Source organism: Gallinula chloropus (assembly GCF_964237585.1).
Source record: "Gallinula chloropus genome assembly, chromosome: 14".
Lineage (NCBI taxonomy): Eukaryota > Metazoa > Chordata > Aves > Gruiformes > Rallidae > Gallinula > Gallinula chloropus.
In genome coordinates, this window is record NC_140099.1 from 16,000,657 (window position 1) to 16,018,946 (window position 18,290).

General features: G+C 46.9%; 1 protein-coding gene across 2 annotated transcripts; it reads left to right on the forward strand.

Moving 5' to 3' along the window:
- The first annotated feature begins 5,864 nt into the window (after nt 1-5,864).
- Nucleotides 5,865-15,449, forward strand: PSMC1 (proteasome 26S subunit, ATPase 1). Of its 2 annotated transcripts, none has more exons than XM_084270594.1 (11): nt 5,865-5,898; nt 6,397-6,450; nt 7,275-7,371; nt 7,773-7,897; nt 8,417-8,602; nt 8,801-8,929; nt 9,810-9,906; nt 10,046-10,235; nt 11,602-11,753; nt 13,428-13,582; nt 15,148-15,449. In XM_084270594.1, exons 1-11 carry the CDS (start codon nt 5,896-5,898, stop codon nt 15,280-15,282), a joined length of 1,323 nt encoding a protein of 440 aa, XP_084126720.1. In that variant the 5' UTR covers nt 5,865-5,895; the 3' UTR covers nt 15,283-15,449. The 2 variants fall into 2 exon arrangements, with proteins under 2 accessions (XP_084126720.1, XP_084126721.1); XM_084270595.1 differs by lacking the exon at nt 5,865-5,898 and adding an exon at nt 5,938-6,014.
- The last annotated feature ends 2,841 nt before the right edge of the window (nt 15,450-18,290 follow it).

Here is an 18,290-nt window from a genome sequence, read left to right on the forward strand (position 1 = left end):
CTGGAGTCTTTGTCACCACTGGTGGGAACACACATAAAGCTTTTGGAGGGACTTTCTCATTGTCACAGCTGCAGTCCTAATGCTCCATTCTCCTACAGCAGCCTGGGGCTAATTCACTCCCATAGAGCCAAACTAAAGCTGGGGATCCATCTCCGAGCTCTCCACTGGAATGAGGAATCAGTGAGTTGCCTTCAGTTGCTGTTCACTCTTTGACTGACAACGTGGTGATGGTGTGCGGGGAAAAAAGGCAGGGCACGAGCTCTCTGTGCCTTGGGGTGCAGCACAGTCACTGCGGATCAGAGGAGGCTGGAAGCTGCTCACATCCACTCTGGGAGTAAGGTGGGTACAGAATTTCCCAGGGATCAGGAAGGCATAAGGACCCCTGCCGTTCATGGTTTAGAAACACAACACTATGTCAAGGAAAGTCACAGAACTGACTCATGATTCAAGTTGTGGAACATCAGGTGAATCAATTCTAAGGGAATGCTGTCTTTGTACATACCAAATCATTCAAATCAAATAGGTTTTAGCTAGCAGCTGTTGTCCTGGGACTGAAGTTAATGGGCTTCCACTCCTTTTTTGAGAATTAACTGGTGCAAACGTGCCATGCAGATTCCAGAAAAAGAATGGTGGGGAAGGTGACATTCTGTTTTTTAAATCATCACATTTGAGTCTTGGTGAGGAGGAAGCAACCATGCTGCTGCCATAAGGCACTTCTTTGAGCAGCTTAGTTAAAAAAGCCATGTCCCTAGTTCCCTGGATGGGCAATATAAAGTAAAAGAGTCTTCTAGAAGGTGATGAGCTGTATTCTGAATTGGGGAGAAACTTACTTGATTCTGTAGGGAGCCTACAAGGAGTAATTAACTTGCTGATAACTACCCTTCACATAATTATGTGCCAGTTAGTAGGTGGCAGGAACACTTTCCATTGCTAAAATGTTTGAACAACTCGTAAGCTGCACAGTAACTGAATCATTAATTGGGTAAGCAGACACATACACACTTGGAAACAAAAATCTTTTCTAAATGTTCCTTAATAACCTGCAGCTTTATTCATTTACTGAAGGGGACATAAGTTCATAACCCACTCATGGAGAGAGTCCAAACTGCAACTTTTAAAGATGTGATCCACTGTATGTAGCTACAATAGCAAGATTAATCTTTTTCTTATCTACAGGTTTGTTTGTTTAAATTTATGGAAATATAATAAGCTCTGAACACCTAGATATATATTAATAAAGACAAATTAACATCAACAACACGGGCAATCCTAGTAATTTCCTCTATGTGCAAAGGAAAAATAAATCTCTTTGCTATGTACTAATCCCAACCCCAATATTTCCCCAGCCCTCAGCTGCCCTCTTCCTCCTCAAAAGCCTGGGAACAGAGATAGGGGCTTTACAATATGCCTAAAAGATCAGCAGGAAGCTTACTTCAGAATAAAGAACAGGGAGTAGAAAACACTAAGAAAAACAAAGCACAAAAATCCCACCCTCTCTGAACAGCTCAAGATATTTTGATAAGAAGAGCAGCTTTTTGACACCCCCAAGGCTATGTTCATCCTTAGCAAACAACTAAGTGTTCTTTTCTGTTACCCCTGCTTGCTCACTCTTGCTTTTTTCTAGTGAGGGTAGCACGATACAAATAGAGGCACCAGGACCATTAAACATATTAATTGTTTAAACATCCTACCCTGACACTATCCAACTCTGCAACCAAACCAAAAACCTGGATGTGGAAAGTGAAGACGAGCAGCCAGGTTACAGACCACATCTGGACAGCGCTCACAGCTAGCCAGCATTGTCACCCCCAAGAACTGAAAACCATTAACCAGATCACCCCAAATCAGGAAGTCGGTTCAAACCCCACAGCATTTCCCTTCTGTGATTCAGGTTTTCTGCTGCAGTTGCTCCAGAGCACACACTGAAGCAAAGGAGCTGGGAGACAATCTTAACATCCTTTTGCTGTTGCTTCCATGTATAATCTCCTAGTATTTATAAAGGCTACAAAACCAGACAGGCTGTCACAGATGTGTCTTGTGAGCTCACAAATGTGAAGCTGAGCTTTTAGATCCACCCTCCACCCTTATCATTTTGATTGACTTATGAAATGATTCTACCCCTTCAAAAGACCACAAAGCTACAAGCACTCAAATCAGGGTCTTCTAGGAAAAAAGTGAACCATAACCAATACTTCCAATTACAGGTATAGTTCTAAATAAATATGGGTATGTCTGAATCTAAAACCAGACTGAAGAGAGGAAAAGTTTCAGATGTTTGAGAGAAAATATGTTCTAGCATCTGTACACTGTAAGGTTAAAAGTATTACAGATACAATCCTGTAAAATTCCATAAAACGAATGTTATTAAAGCAAAAACCATCTGCCTTCATTTAATTTAATTCCAAGCATCCTTAAAAGTTAGAGAACAGCTGATACCATAACAAAATGCAGCGAGTTCATAAAAGACTAATAGAAAAGTCAGATTAAATCCACAGTGCAAAACAATAACCCCTGTGAACAAATGGAACCAAACCAAAACAAATGATCAAAACCTCACAGCTTCCTACACAGCTTGTCCAGTTAGACTAATATTTAACAAATAAAGTCCACTACTCAGACATGAGTTCCAGAGAAAGCATGAAAGAAACAACATCAAAGCAAAACCCAAAACATACTCCACAACCTACTGACTGCTCTAAAGCAAAGGCCCTTCTCCTGAATGCTCTGGTCTTTACCCTGAAAACAGTGACAGATGTAAACTTAATCTATATTCTGCTTAACAGGGTGAAAGCAGAATGGAAGCATTTCTAGACTACATCTTCCATACAAACTCCCCACACAATCCCACAATATCTTGTCATAGTTTGCAGCCTAAAGGAGAGAGAGTGTCTGAAGATCCCTAAGCCCATCAGTGACACAGCCAGTGCTCCACTGAGGAGCCGGGCACTTTGGTTCTGTGGTGGAGCAGGGGGCACTTCCTTGTGGGCCCCAAACAAGTATGGGGCCTCTGGTGTGAGGACACGGTGTAAAACAGATTTGACCCAAAATAGGTGTCTGGTTCTGGATTGAGCACATGCTTGTGTTCAGTCCGTGCTTTACCTTCAGGAGAGTCCAAAGCAGACTGCAAACTGGTGTTTCCCCCAGAATATTACAGGTTGGTAGAGCTCAATGTAGGTACAAATGTTGTTCATACAGTGCTACCCATAAGAAAAGCAATTCTTGTACACAGAAAAATAAGCTTTTGTATTGACTACCTGATGCAAGAGATGGAAGGAAACATCAGGTCTAGGAAAAAAAAAACCTGTAACTTTAAATACATGTCACAAAGAGTATTTATTACACTTCCTCTCCTGTTTCTACATTCTCACACAGGATAGCTCACAGCAAGAAGTCTTAACAGAAAGGTCACAGTGTCTCTTTGTTCTTGGCAGTCAAAATTTCTGAAACTTAGATTTCATTCCTAGACACAAAAAAACCCAAAAACCCAAACCCTCCTGTCCTTCAATTTGCATTTTAATTCTTTCATTATTGAGAAGCTTTTCTGGCTACTCTCTCTGCAAATAACTTTAAAAGCAAGGTTGGATGACTTCATTTATTCTGAAAACACAGATGGAAAAATGTTACAGGAAAACAAACTTTTGGAAGAGCTGTTGGCACTTCACACACAGAATGAATGCCTATTTATATCATTGCAACAGTCAAAACACACAGCAGCTCATGCTCCAGGTGGAGGCCAAGCAGCTCCAGTAGCACTCTGAAATCATTTGCTGCAAGCAGTATTCAGCGTATCAGTCCAGGCATGGGTAAAGATCATCTAGTTCCAACCTCCTGCTATGCACCCCAAAAGGTCTGTGTCTTTCTTGTACTGGGGACTTTCACTTGAGCTGGATGAGGTACTACAGGGGAACCTTCTGGCCACACTGGTTTTGCTGCAGCCCAAGACACAGTTGGCTTTCTAGGCTGCAAGTGCATATTGCTGGCTCATATTGAACTTTTCATCCACCAAACCCCCCCAAGTCCTTCTCCTTGGGGCTGCTCTCGCTCAATCCATTCCCCATCCAACCTGTAGTTGTGCTTGGGATCACCTTGATCACCCTGATTGTGCTTCACCGACAGAAGTGTTGAAGAGCGCTGGTCCCAGTACCGGCTCCTGAGGAACACCACTACTGGTCTCCACTTGGACATCCTTCCACAACTGCTGTAAAACATTCCCTTCTGTACTTCAGTTTACCCTCCTGAGCTTTAAAGCTGCTGTCCTCTACAGTGTTCACTTACCTTCTTCCACTGTACCAGGCCGCACATTAAAGCAGTCTGCAGTACATGTGAGGCTAAACTGTGACCATGAGTACCTCTCATGGCACCTGAAAGGAGCAGAACCACTCCCCAAGCAGGCAAGAGCTGAAAACTCTTTCATTTCCACTTGTGACAGAACACAACTTTTTTATCTTTAAAGGAAGAGCCATCTCTTACTGGTTAAGTAGTAGTAGTGCTGGAGGGAGATTAACTACCAAGATTAAGGCACACTTCCTCAGTGCATTCACAGGTATCAGTATAATTTTTGTGGGTATTAACACTGCAGCAGCTGGCTATTGTGAGCTTTTAATACATATCGTGAGCTTCTTGTTCTGATGTGAACTAAAGCATAAAAATACCTTAGAAATGCCTCTTGGGTATAAAAAGACAGGGATCTCCTGGACAGAGTCCAGAGAAGGGCTACGGAGATGAGGAAGGGCCTGGAGCATCTCCCCTATGAGGAAAGGCTGAGTGAGCTGGGACTGTTCAGCCTTGAGAAGACTGAGGGGGGACCTAATCAATGTTTAAAAATATCTGAAGTATGGGATGCAGGGGGAAATGGCCAGCCCCTTTTCAGTGTCTGTGGGGACAGGACAAGGGGCAATGGCTGCAAGTTGCAGCACAGGAAGTTCCATAGCAACATGGGGAAGAACTTTTCCCCAGTGAGGGTGAGGGAGCCCTGGGACAGGCTGCCCAGGGGGTGTGGAGTCTCCTTCTCTGGAGAGATTCCAGACCCGTCTGGACGCCGCCCTGTGCAATATGAGCTGGGGAGCTGCTTTGGCAGGGGGGTTGGACCCGATGAGCTCTCGAGGTCCCTTCCAACACCTACGATTCTGAATCTCTCTAGCAGAGAGGGAGTTTCACACCTTTTGAGGCAGAAGGGACTAGCAGGCTGCTGAAAGCGCCTTCCCCGCTTAGCCCTTGCTTCTGTTGAAAGTGTTACTGGTCTGAAATTGCACTCAAAAGCGGCTGCAACTTAAGAAGTGGTTGAAACGTGACCACAAAGCGTCTGCCAGCCGAACAGAAAGGACTTTTTCTCCAGCTGACGGTTCCCGGCAGCCAGGGGGGTCATTCTGAGATGAGCGGAACCGCCCGCAGGCGGGAAGAACAAGCGAGTCAGCTGGCACCGCTGCACAGGGCACAGCCACCTAGTACAGCTCGGAGCTCTGAGGCATTACGGGCTTTTTTTTCAAGGCAAACATCAAAAAACACGGGACGGCGCACGCCGAGAGGCTGCGGGTCCCGCTCCGGCTCAGCTGCGGGGGCACGGGGCCCTCTGCTGCTCGCTGTCGGCGTGACACCCGCATCCGAGCCCGGCGTGGGCTACGACTGGCCCGTACGGCGGGGAGGAGGGCGGGAGAGCGGTCGTTCGACCGCTCTCCCGCCCTCCTCCCCGCCGTACGGGCGACCGGCCCCTCTCCCGCCCTCCCCGCTGGGGCCACAGGCAAACACCGAGCAACCGCCCTGTGAGGCGGGCGGCCGTTACGTGACCCACGGCTTCGCCCCGCCCAACCCTTTCCCCCGCCCCACGACGCCTTTCGCGTTCGGCCCTGACGCCATCCACTCGCGACGGATTTCCGCTGCGGCGGGCGCTGAGGCAGGATGGTGAGACAGCGTCTTGTCCGGGGCCTGGGCAGCCCGGGCCGCGGCCGGTTGCTGTGAGGCCGGGCAGGGTTGGGTTGCCGCGGGAGGCTCGCCTCGCCGCTGTGAGAGCGCAGCGGGTTGGTAGCGGGGGTTCAGCGGCGCCCCTGTGGGCCAGGGCAGCGCCCCCGGAGCTCGGGCCTTCCTGCCGGCGGGTGGGGGCCGGTCTGTGCCGGCAGCAGCACTGTGGGGAAGGGGAACGGGCCGCTCAGGCGTCTGAGAGGAGCGTAAGGGGGAGCTTAGCGTGCTGCCTGTCGCTCGGTACCGTACGCCAGGGAACGGGGCCCTTCTGGCCTCTTGAGGCCGCGGTTTAGGCGCTGAGCGCTGCCCCTCAGCGTGTGGCAACGCTTTGTTCAAGTGGGAGAAATCTCTCCGCGGCAGCTCTTTGCGTGGAGCTGTCAGTAGGCTCCGTGGGCTTTACGTCTGGTTGTTGCTTTAGGTTTTGTTTCTCTTTTAACGTAGGGTCAAAGCCAGAGCGGCGGCCATGGCCCTGGCGGCGGCAAGAAGGATGACAAGGTAACTGAAAAGGAAGCAGATGGGTTTACTTACAGGACGGGTACAAGCCCCTGTGTGTGCCACTGCAGAGGCTGGCTGCAGTAAGCTTAATTTACAGTTCTTTGCTTGGTTTTGTACTTGGAACTGCATAAAATCCTGCTCTGGCTTGTTTTGCTGAAATGGCCCATCTCTGCTGGGTGTGTCTTGGAGAAAAGAGGTGGCTGTTCAGAAATAGGGAAGGGAGCTTAATTGTGTAGGAGAACTGAAGTTGACCACAGTAAGTTATTGTTAAAAAGAATAGAGCTACAGGTCTGGATTAGGAAAGGCTAGTTGCCTTCAAGCTGACATTTAACCAACTGGCTTTGTCTTGAAAGCAACATCATACTGTCAGCTGTGTGAGGTCTGCGTTCATGTTGTGGACCATTAGAAGCCCTTTCTGTTTCCTCTGGAGACAGAGCTGTAGCATAAGTGGCAAGCTATGCCTGAGCTGGCAGACTGAAACCATGTTGCCTCTTGGTTAAAGTGCTCCAGAGATGTTCAGACTCAGTATTTTCTGCATCTTTTCATGTGTGAGTTGTATTTGTGACTTGATGCTTTATCCTTCTCTGGTCTGTAGTCACTGGAAACTGTAAAGTAAATTAAGCAGGGGAGGAAATGTTTGAACTTTGTTAAAAATAAGAATAAAATCAGTCTTGTTATAGATCATAAAGGAGACTTCTGTTATGTAGCCATTCAGGTTGAGAGCTGTCAGTCTGTGCACCTGACATCTGTGTGCATTTTTTCATTGCTAATGTTGTGATTTTCTAAAAATATTTTTTTCATGGAATTCTCTTTATGGATACAAGGATAAGAAAAAGAAATATGAACCCCCAGTTCCAACCAGAGTGGGGAAAAAGAAGAAGAAAACAAAGGGACCAGATGCTGCCAGCAAACTCCCCCTGGGTAAGCATTCTGCCTGTGGGCTGTCTGCTCTTTGAGAAGCACGGAGCCATCCTCATCCTCCCCACTACACCTGGTTGTCTGTAGGTCACAAATGATTGAAGAGAAATGCCAAATGTCATTTCATTTCTAATTAACACAAGAACAAAATAAGATTACCATCATGTACATTGTAGCCCATAGATTCCTGGATGGAGAGAAATTGATATGAGGGGAAATGCAGGGGAAACATGATCTTTACTTTTGTTTTTGTTTTGCCCAGACTGACAGTGGGGTGAGTACAGCAGTGGCAGCTGCCAGAGAGTAAAGCTGATTCTGATAACGGATGGAGTGTGGCAGTGAAGTGAGCAGTTGGTACCATGTCAAACTTGGCCTAAAATGTTGTGATTCCACTTTGATTACAGTGACTCCTCACACACAGTGCAGGCTCAAATTGTTGAAGTTGGAGAGAATTAAAGATTATCTCTTAATGGAGGAAGAGTTTATCAGAAATCAGGAACAAATGAAACCGTTGGAGGAAAAACAAGAGGTGAGGTTTGAGTGAGCTGTTACTTCTAATGCTGCAATAAGAGCTGTAATGTAGACCACTTCATGTGAAATCCATGGAAATGAAGGGCCATGGGTGTGTATGTCAATACAAACATCATGCATGTGACACTTTTTCATTACATCTACTGTCCAAAATGCGGAGGACTTATTTTTCCCCCCTAGTAGGCCAATGTTTTGGCCCAAGCATGAGTTACTTCAGATCTGGAGGCCACAGTGGTTCTTTCTGCTTCTTAGTGGTCTGTCAAAGTGCAGCTCCTGGGTATCCACTGATAGAGAAAGAAACAGTATCCCAGCTGTGCACATCTGTACACTCCTGTCCACAGGTCAGGACTGAAACAGCCATGGGTGATGTTACTGGCCTGTGCCCTTGGGGGCAGCAGCACAACAGTAGCAGAGACACCAGCTCTGCTGCTTTTGCTGTGAACTGTCAAGCCAGCCCTGTACTAGAATGTTTCTGCCTGTGTTCTTGAATGGTTTCTTGGATTCTTCTTGACAACAGGAGGAAAGATCAAAGGTGGATGATCTCAGGGGAACACCAATGTCTGTGGGTACTTTGGAGGAGATCATTGATGACAACCATGCCATCGTGTCCACCTCCGTAGGATCGGAGCACTACGTCAGTATTCTGTCCTTTGTGGATAAGGATCTGCTGGAGCCAGGCTGCTCTGTTCTGCTAAACCATAAGGTCAGCTGGGCTTATAAAACAAGGCACCACAAGTCCTTGCACTGTTGTTAACTGACCCTTTTTTTCCCTGTGGATCACAGGGCCTGAGAACTAATGTAACTTACTTCCCACACCTGAGTAGTTGGGCGCAGGGTTTAGGCTTGAGCTTGTGCTGCTAATGCTGCTTGCTTTTTCTGACAACTCTTAATTTTGTATCAGGTTCACGCTGTGATAGGAGTCCTGATGGATGACACAGACCCTTTAGTTACTGTGATGAAAGTGGAGAAAGCTCCTCAAGAAACGTATGCTGACATTGGTGGCCTTGACAACCAGATTCAAGAAATCAAGGTATTCAGTTCTAATTTAATTTCTAATTTAATTAAGCTAGGAATAGCTGTGCTCAGAGCTCCATCAGGGCCCACTGGTGTTGGTATAGTGTTCTTTGGTACCTTGCTGTAGTGCATTTCTCCATCTGATTTTGCTAGGCAGGCTCATGGACCTGAGTCTCCCAAGTGGGCAGCGTGCCCGTTCTCAGCTGTACACACAGAAACCTTTCACAGTTGCTGTGGGACCTGTAGAGCCCTGAGCTCAAACAGTCTCTGCAGTAACTTACTGTTTGCAATGTGTAAAGTTACCAGTTATTGTGAGATGGAAATTAAAGTGTTGTTTTGAGTGTCTGATGCCATGCAGTCTAAGGATTTAGTGGGTAGGGGGAGTTGGGGCTTGTTTTGTGCTTGCATTTGTTTATTGTTTGGCTGGGGTGTTTTTATGTTTGGTTGGCTTTGGGTTTTGGTGGTTTATTTTTATCTGTTTGCTACCAGCTCTATCAAAGCACAGAATCACAAATGCTCTTAAAACACTGGTCTGTAGTATCTGGTAGCTCCTGGTGGAAGGGGGCAGCCTTTCATAAAGGGCCTCCCCACCCCAAGGTCCTCCATGAGTGTTTGGGAGTCAGGAACTCCTGGGGTCTAAACTCAGCATGATACATTTAGCTTGGAGGGAGAGGGAACACTCACTGCTCCTCTTCCACATGTCAAGTGGAAGCAACAGAAAGACTTGTTCAGATGGAGCAGTTTGCCTTGGAACTGGAGGTGAGCCAGACATCCTTTTCAAGGTCTGTCTGGAAGTCAGTGAAGTTCTCTCTGCCTGTGTTCCTTTCATTAATGCTGACGAGCTTCTGCAGAGAGCGCTCACTCTTACCAAAACTCTGCTTTGTTCTGTGCTGCAGGAGTCCGTGGAGCTTCCTCTCACCCATCCTGAATATTATGAAGAGATGGGTATAAAGCCACCCAAAGGAGTCATCCTGTACGGCCCTCCTGGCACAGGTACCTTGCAGTGCAGTGCACCTGCAGCCGTGCTGAGCTACCGGGCTCGCTCAGCGTTCCAGCACTGCCCAGGCTTTGGGAGAGCGCTCCCTCTCCCACCCCCCAACTAACGACAGCGTTTCTTTCTGACTGAAAACAGGTAAAACTCTGCTAGCCAAAGCAGTGGCAAACCAAACCTCTGCCACCTTCCTGAGGGTGGTTGGTTCAGAACTCATACAGAAGTACCTGGGTGACGGGCCGAAGCTCGTGCGCGAACTGTTCCGTGTGGCCGAGGAGCACGCTCCGTCAATCGTCTTCATCGATGAAATCGATGCCATCGGCACAAAGAGGTACAGCTTTCCAGCTCCTGCTGTGTGCACAAGTACTGCCAGGGACAGTGGAAGGTTTGCTAGAGACACACCTGTTACAGCCAAAGCCATGCTCAGTTTGTTAGCTCTGTGACTGTTTTCGTAACGCTTTTCTTGGTGGTAGCATTTCAACAAGTAAAACTTGAAAATAACTTACTTGAAACTAAAATATATCACAGCTTTTTTCTGTGAAATAGCTGTGACTGGAAACTTAAACCTCTGTTCTCTTCCTGCTGGTAGCGTCTCTATGATAGACTGTCTTATACAGAAGGAGAGGCTGTGCAAGTGTGTATGGCAACCTCCAAGTGCCGACCCAAACAGGCAGTGATGTGCTTTAGTGATTCAACGGTAAAGCAGCGTGCTTAATGCAGAATGCCTCTGTTGTTGTTTGTCTCTCCAGATAGGTGACCAAATACTTAAGTTCTTGGTGTACCTTACCATATAATATTCTGTGACATACTCTGTAGCATGGTTTGTGCCACACTATAAACTGTTGGTCAGCCTGTATCTGAGGTATATTACTTTGAAAATTCCTTGGGCTTGTTGGAACTGTCCAGTAGAAATAGTCTTTAAAGCTTTATAAATATGTGTGAGCATCTTCTTAAATTTACTACAGCTGCTAGCCTGAAGCTCCATGTAAGGCAGCTTCTGTGCCACATATTTCAGTATATGTAGAAAGGATTGGACTGGCAGTGAAGTATGTAACACACAGAATTCTTCCTATATACTACGTTGCTTCAAACTGTTCGTAAGCTTGGGTGAGCTGTTGGAGATGGATTATCTACTCTAGTATTTCATTGGCAAAATGAAATAGCTGAGCTGCAAAGCAGTGAAGTACAGCTGCTGGTACCCATGTTTCAGGAGAGCAGAGTTAAACCAGCATCCACCTTCATGAGGGTAAGGGCATACGGTTACCACTGCCTGCATAAGGAGGAGCTCTGACAGGAGAAGCGAGCAAAGAGGTGTATTTTTTATGAAGTGGATGGATTTGCTTTTACAATTAGGATTGCTTCCTTTTTTATGTTAATTTTGTTGTGGGGAGGAAGACTTCCAAACCCATAAAAGCCACAGGAAAAGGACAGATCTCATTCATGTGACGGCTGTTACTTTCCCCAGTTACAAGACTGGTTCAGTGTCTTTGTTTACCTAGTGCCCCAGCCAGTGTGATTCTGAAACCTTGCTTTTTGTTTCCTGTGGGCAAGCACTGAGTTTAAAAAACATGCTATGGGTGTTTGGGAAAAAAAATAATGCCATAAAACACCTCACCTGATTGTTTACACATTTGTGGGAGTTAAGTATGTTCTTAAAGGTGCACAGTGCTCCTTCTGACTGTATTGCTTTCCTACAGGTATGACTCGAATTCCGGTGGGGAGAGAGAGATCCAGCGTACAATGCTGGAGCTGCTGAACCAGCTGGATGGGTTTGACTCCCGGGGGGATGTTAAAGTTATCATGGCTACAAACAGAATAGAGACACTGGACCCAGCTTTAATTAGGCCAGGTAAGCACACACAGCTGGGAGTCTCTTAGGCTGCTCTTCCTGCGAAAGGACTTGTTGTAGCTCATCGAGCTGGGGCTGGGAAAAAGAAGGGAAGTTACTGACTTGTCTTTGTTCACCATCTCATCTGTGATGGTGTATCTGTTAAAATGAGAAGCCATCCACAAACCTCCACGTTGGAGAAAAAACTAGGGAAGAGCAGAAAGGTGTTAATCCCTCTTACATAAACAATTTGAGTGTTACTCCTTTGTATTAAGGTGGCCCAGCTATTCTAAGTGTGAAGGCAAGCTGTAGTGCAGCAACTGCACAGCAAGGAAGGCAGGGTGTGAACTCCAGAGCCTGAATTCTGCTGCCAGGAAAGCAGTCTGCTTCCCTACCGACCTGGCAGACCGCTGCCGTCTGGGGGATGAGTGAGGGAGAAGTAACACCTTATTTTGACATGTTACACATTGAGCCAAGAGCTTGAACAGGCACAAGGAGTATTGTTAAATGGCCACTAAAATGTACTGAAACATAGCGGGGGTCTGTCTAACGTGTGATTTTACAGCAGCACGGAGATCAGAGGCATAAGCTCAGCCTCCTGTTAGTGTCCTTCGGTAAATCCCAAGTGTTGGAGAGACTGTAAGAATAGTCCTTCTAACATAGTAGAGGTAAGATAGAGAGCAAAGGTAACTCAAGATGGAGTTGTCAGAGAACTATTCTGAACAGTCACTAGGCTGCACAGACCCCAGGAGTTTAGAGAAAGAAATACCCCACACTATGGAGCTGCTGTGAGGGGTTTGCACACTGGTTTTGTCACCATCTTAGCCTTACACACTCCCAATCAAAACCAGTGCTGTTAGAGTACAGAGGAGATACTACTGTGCCAGTGTAGAACGACGAGCTAGGATGATCTACAGTTTGAAGGAGACTTTCTACACCTATTGGGTATTTAAATTATAACCATTGCTCAAGCAACCTGGGCCCTCTGTAGACTGCTTTACCCTTGTGCCTGGTGGGCTGGAGTGGCTGTGGGCTGACATCAACTCTTAGAAAAGATACTGCAAAACTCAAGAAAACCAGGAATGATCTGGAGATGGGAAATAATGATTGCTCATTGGTTGGAACAGTGAGTACCAGAACATCCGAAGTCCCTACTGACATCAAGGAAACATCTGGTAGGGACTTGTAACAGAAGGTCTTATGCAAAACTTTCCTCCTTCAGTTCATTTGGAGTTGTGGGGGTGGGTAGGATTTTTAGGAGGTTGGTTATATAGGGGAATATACAGGGAGGAAGAATTCTTCAGGTTACCACAGCGATGTATTCTGTGTGTGTGTATGTGGCAGAAAACTAACTTTCAGAGCTAAATATAATCTCAGTAGAACAGAATTTATTAGAAGAGCAGCAGTGTTTGATTAATACTCTTCTGTGCTGTTACACATTGAGAGTGGTTATATGTGACTCGGGGAAGGTTTTTCATGTTGCCCAGGTGAGGTGTCTCTTACCTGCAGTCACAGAGACTCTTTCAGCACCAGTAGCTCCACGTTCATTGCCAGTGCTCTGATCTCACTTTCTGCACTAATATGTGATTGTGGTGTGAAGAAACAGTTGCCATCAGGCTGACCTCGAGATGTTCTTCCTGCGCTGTTCCAGTAGCTGCTTCAAAGCAACTAAGGCTGGACTTTCCTTTTGCACAGGTCGCATTGACAGGAAAATAGAGTTCCCTCTACCTGATGAGAAGACCAAGAAAAGAATCTTTCAGATTCACACAAGTAGGATGACACTGGCAGATGATGTGACCCTGGATGAGCTGATCATGGCAAAGGATGATCTCAGCGGTGCAGATATTAAGGTGAGTGTACATCACCATTGTTTATGCTTCAAAACTCAAATCACATCTCACTTCTACTGCATCCAAAAAAAATGTCTGTTGAAATTGTTCTATAATTACCTGTGGTTACATCACTGAGAACAGTTGGATGGTTTTAAAATACCTTTTGATTGCTATTTACTCCGCTTCACAAGTGGGCAATTTATCAGGCTTGTATTTGGAGGTAGCTGGTGTTGGTAAGGGTACGTCCCTATGTTATCTGAATGTGAAATGTTAAAAGTAGCAAAGTGGAAATTGGAAGCAGAATCACAGAATGTTTGGGAGGGATTGGAAGGGACCTTGAAAGACCATCTAGTCTAACCTCCCTGCCAGAGCAGGGTCACCTAGATGGGGTCACACAGGAGCACATCCATGTGGGTTTTGAGTGTTTCCAGAGAAGGAGACTCCGCAGCCTCTCTGGGCAGCCTGTCCCTGTGCTCCAGCTTGCACCCATTGTCCCTTGTCCTATGATGGAACGCCACTGAGAAGAGCCTGGCCCCATCCTCCCGACACTCACCCTTTACCTATCTGTAGACATTGATGAGGTCACCCCTCAGTCTCCATGGAATCTTGTGCAAAGGCATCTTTGCACAAGTTACTTAAGGTAGTGCAGGGCAAGCCATGCTTTAGGGACAGTTGGAAGCAGATAAAAATGCGACTTCCTAGTCTACTAGGAAGCTTCAGGTACAGAGTCTGCTTTTCCATAGTAGCTGGAGCCCTTGCTGGAGTGACCGAGCTAAATAGCTCAACCAGCCATGATGTTACCTTATCCCCTCCTTGCAGAAGGGTGACGCAGTCTGCTGTTAGAGCGCCGGAGGCACCTGTTCCTTGCAGGAGGTAAATACAGTTGTTGGGCAACTGGCTCTGGCATGGAGGTGCTGATACATCCCTGGATGTATTTAAAAGCCAGGTAGATGAGGTACTTAGGAATATGGTTTAGGACAGGATAGGTATGGTTGGACTCGATGATCTCAAAGGTCTTTTCCAACGTAGTGATTCTGTTACTCTGACCACAGAAGGACCAGCTCACCTGGCTCTGTCCAGAGAGCTTTACATGTGTCAGCGCTACTGAGCGGTACCAGGCTTAACGGTGTAAATCCTGTTAACACTTTGTGCTGGTTTTTGGCTGGCAGAGAGCTAATCTTCACAGGAAGCTGAGAGGGGACACAGCCAGGATAGCTGACCCAAACTAGCCACCAATGTGTTTCAGGCTGTATGATGTCAAGATGATGTCATGTTCAGTGTATAAGGCTGTCTGGGTAGAAGGGGTCGCTGCTGAGGGGCAAGCTGGGGGGCATTGGGCTCTGGGTAGATGAGGATGGTGATGTATTTCCCTCTCCCTCCCCTTGCTGTTCTTATCCCAACCCCCAAGTTCTACCTGTTCCTTCTGATTGTCCTCCCTGTCCCGCTGGGGCAGGGGCTGAGTGAAGGGCTGGGCGGTGCTCAGCTGGGCACTTCTCACTTGTGTGGTGTCAGTCGGGGCAGCGTGAGGTGCAGCCTGAAGGGACCGTGCAGACAGTAACTTCCTCTTGCCTTCTCTGTTGCAGGCCATTTGTACAGAAGCTGGCTTGATGGCTTTGAGGGAACGGAGAATGAAAGTAACAAATGAAGACTTCAAAAAGTCCAAAGAGAATGTTCTGTATAAGAAGCAGGAGGGAACCCCTGAGGGACTGTATCTTTAAGTTGCCGGTCTCTGCAGGGACCATTGAACTCGGTGTTGATGACAGTTTTGTGTAAAAACAGACGTTCTGGCTGATTTTCTTTCTTGAAAAGGTTAAATACTGGGGGGTTGTGTTTTTTCAGTCAGTGTAACACTTAATTTCCCAATAAAACCTGTACTGGAATGGAACTCCCTTGGTGACAGAGACCTGCTGTTTACAGTTAACTCTGTCTCTGCCTGAGGCAGACGTATGTCCAAGAAAATGTGCTAGAGCTCTGCTAGCACTTGTCTCTGTGACCCACACCACACTGCTGCCACACTGCAGCACAGGTTCCCCTCTCCTCTCTCCTTGGTAGGCATCTGCTAGTCTTTCACAGTATACTTGCTGCTGCTGTTCATAATCTCTCTTTGGGGGCTGACTAAATAGGCCAAAATTCACTTTTGGGTAACCTCAGTGCCTTAAATGAAAAACCTGCCACCTTAAGTAACATAGAGCCACAGCTCTGGCTCTTGTGCCTGCACGAGAACAAGGTCTACACTCCTAAGTATTTGTAGTGTCAAGATCTAAACCTGTTTGGGTGAAGTACCTGTTAGTTTTTCCCAGAGGGGGTATGGTGCAGGCGCTGAGCGTCCTTCCTTCAGTCCCCTCAGTGCCTGTGGAGGAGCCAGCAGGGTAGGAGGTTCTACAGCCCGCGGGCCTCAGGGCCAGAGGTACATACTGTTGAGGCACTGGAGGTGGCCTGTGGGCTGTGCTGCAGGCACTCAGACAAATGCAGGCTCCATGTGCTTGGAGTCCTGCAGTGCAGTCTGGAAGTGAATTCTTCCCCTCCAACCAAAGCGGGTGGGGTAGGAGCCAGATTTCTACTCTGCAACACACATCCTGCTTGGCACACTGCAGAAGTGTGTAGGAAGTAACTTCCACTGTTGTACACGTGATTTCTGAGGTTTATATGAAGCTCCATGTGCAGAGCACAGTTAAGTGATGTCTTTGTTCTGGAAACTTTCTGTGGGAGCAAGTGCTGGCCAGTACCTCCCCACGGGGGAGCTGCACGTAACTGCCAGTGCTGTAACAATGGTAGCAGCAAGGCCAAGAGAGTGTGGTTTGCTGTGTAAAAATTATGTGGTTTGTTGTTAAAAACAACCCTACAGCTGGAGCCTTCTATTCAATCATCTGGGTGACAGGAACCCTGAAATAGAGTTTTCATCTGGAGATAGAAAAACAAAGAATATTTTATTACCCATTCTTACAAACCTGATGAGCTCTGTTTCCTCAGAAAGGTCACAAAAGCCAGTGATTTTCTTTTAGCACTTTCTAATCCCAGCAGTTGATCTCATCATTGCTTCAGGGGCTGAAGAGCTCTGTGATGTGTGGCAAGCAAGGCTGCTGTAATTGGGGACACGGCTGCTAATGCTGACTAGAAGCAACAACCACCATGAGGTCGGTTCAGCTGGCTGAGGAAAGCTGCCATGTGTTACGGTTAAGCCAAGAACTGTTGTGGTACACAGCCTCCCACAACAGTAACTGGAAAAGAAACATGCTGGGAAACAGAGTTCTTCCTTTTTGCAGCAGAATTTAACTTCTGGCGCTTTCTCCAGTATTCCTGAGCTTGTGTCACAAAGATCAAGACAAAAGTATTAAAGACCAGGAGAAGGGTGTGGGTGTGAAGGGGTGTGGGAGTGTGTGTGTGTGTCCGAGTCCATCCCCCCCACCCCAGGACAGAGAGAGCTACCACAGTGAGGGGCTGAGGTGGCAGGCAGGACTCCCTGGAGCACCCTACCAGCCTCTGACCCCAGGCGAAGGCAGCAGCTCCAGCGCTGCAGTGGGATAAGCTGAGCAAAGGACAGGGCACAGAGGAGGGCATGTGGAAGGCAGGTCACAGAGACAAGTCATCACTGCCATCAAAAGTTAGAAAAGAATAAAGGCTGCATTTCATTAACTGAAATATATCATTTTGTCTTGTGGTGCTGCAGGCAAAACCGAGCCACAGGTTCTTACAGCTTTGTCCAGGCAGAGTTTTCTGTGTCATCGGCTCGCAGCAGCTGGATGATCCCAGTGGTTTTAGTGCTGTTAGTGGCAGTTTCCTCCTTAGTTTTGGGTACTGAGTGGCTGCAGGTACTCTCTCTTTAGCTGAGGAGCCAGTTGGGGCTCAAAAGTAGGCATGCTAAACAAACAGTATTTTACATACTTCAGCATATTCTATCTTAAAAATATATAAACATAACTGTATTTTTACATTTTTACCATATTTCATGTGACTTCTCTAGGAGCTTGCCTGAAGACTCTTGGAATAGAAGCTACTGGACAGTGAGGTGGGTTGAGAACTGGCTGTCAGACTAAGCTCAAGAGGGTGGTGATCAGTGAAGCAGAATCTGACTGGAGACCTGTGACTAGCGGGGTTCCCCAGGGCTCAGTGTTGGGGCCAGTCCTGTTTAATATCTTCATTGACGACCTTGATGAGGGAACAGCATCCACCCTCAGCAAGTACCCGATGGTGCAAAGCTGGGAGGAGTGGCTGACACGCAGGACACTGCGCTGCCATCCAGAGAGACCTGGACAGGCTGGAGAGCTGGGCAGGGAGCAACTAGATGAGTTCAACAAAAGCAAGTGGAGAGTTTGGCACCTGGGAAGGAACAACCGTCTGTATCAGTACAGGCTGGGGGATGAACTGCTGGAGAGGAGCTCTGTGGAGAAGGACCGGGGGGGTCCTGGTTGCTGACAAGTTGGCCACTCTGCTGCCTTTGGTGAGGACCAAAGATCTAGACCACTCCTCTTTTTCTTTAAGGGTGCCTAATTTGGGTCAAAATTGAGTCATCAGTTACAGAGCTTGTGTGGAAGTGAGGTGCTTACAGCTGCATTATGGACACGGTTTCATGTTTAATACACTCACACCCTTCTAGTAAACTAAGAAATAAAACAGAATTCCAGTTCCTTTTGGATTTTCAAATATTCACATTTTTTTTTCATAAATATTAATATTAAAATGGTCATCTGTCAAAACATACAAAAGCAAGTCCAAAATAGGTGCCCGC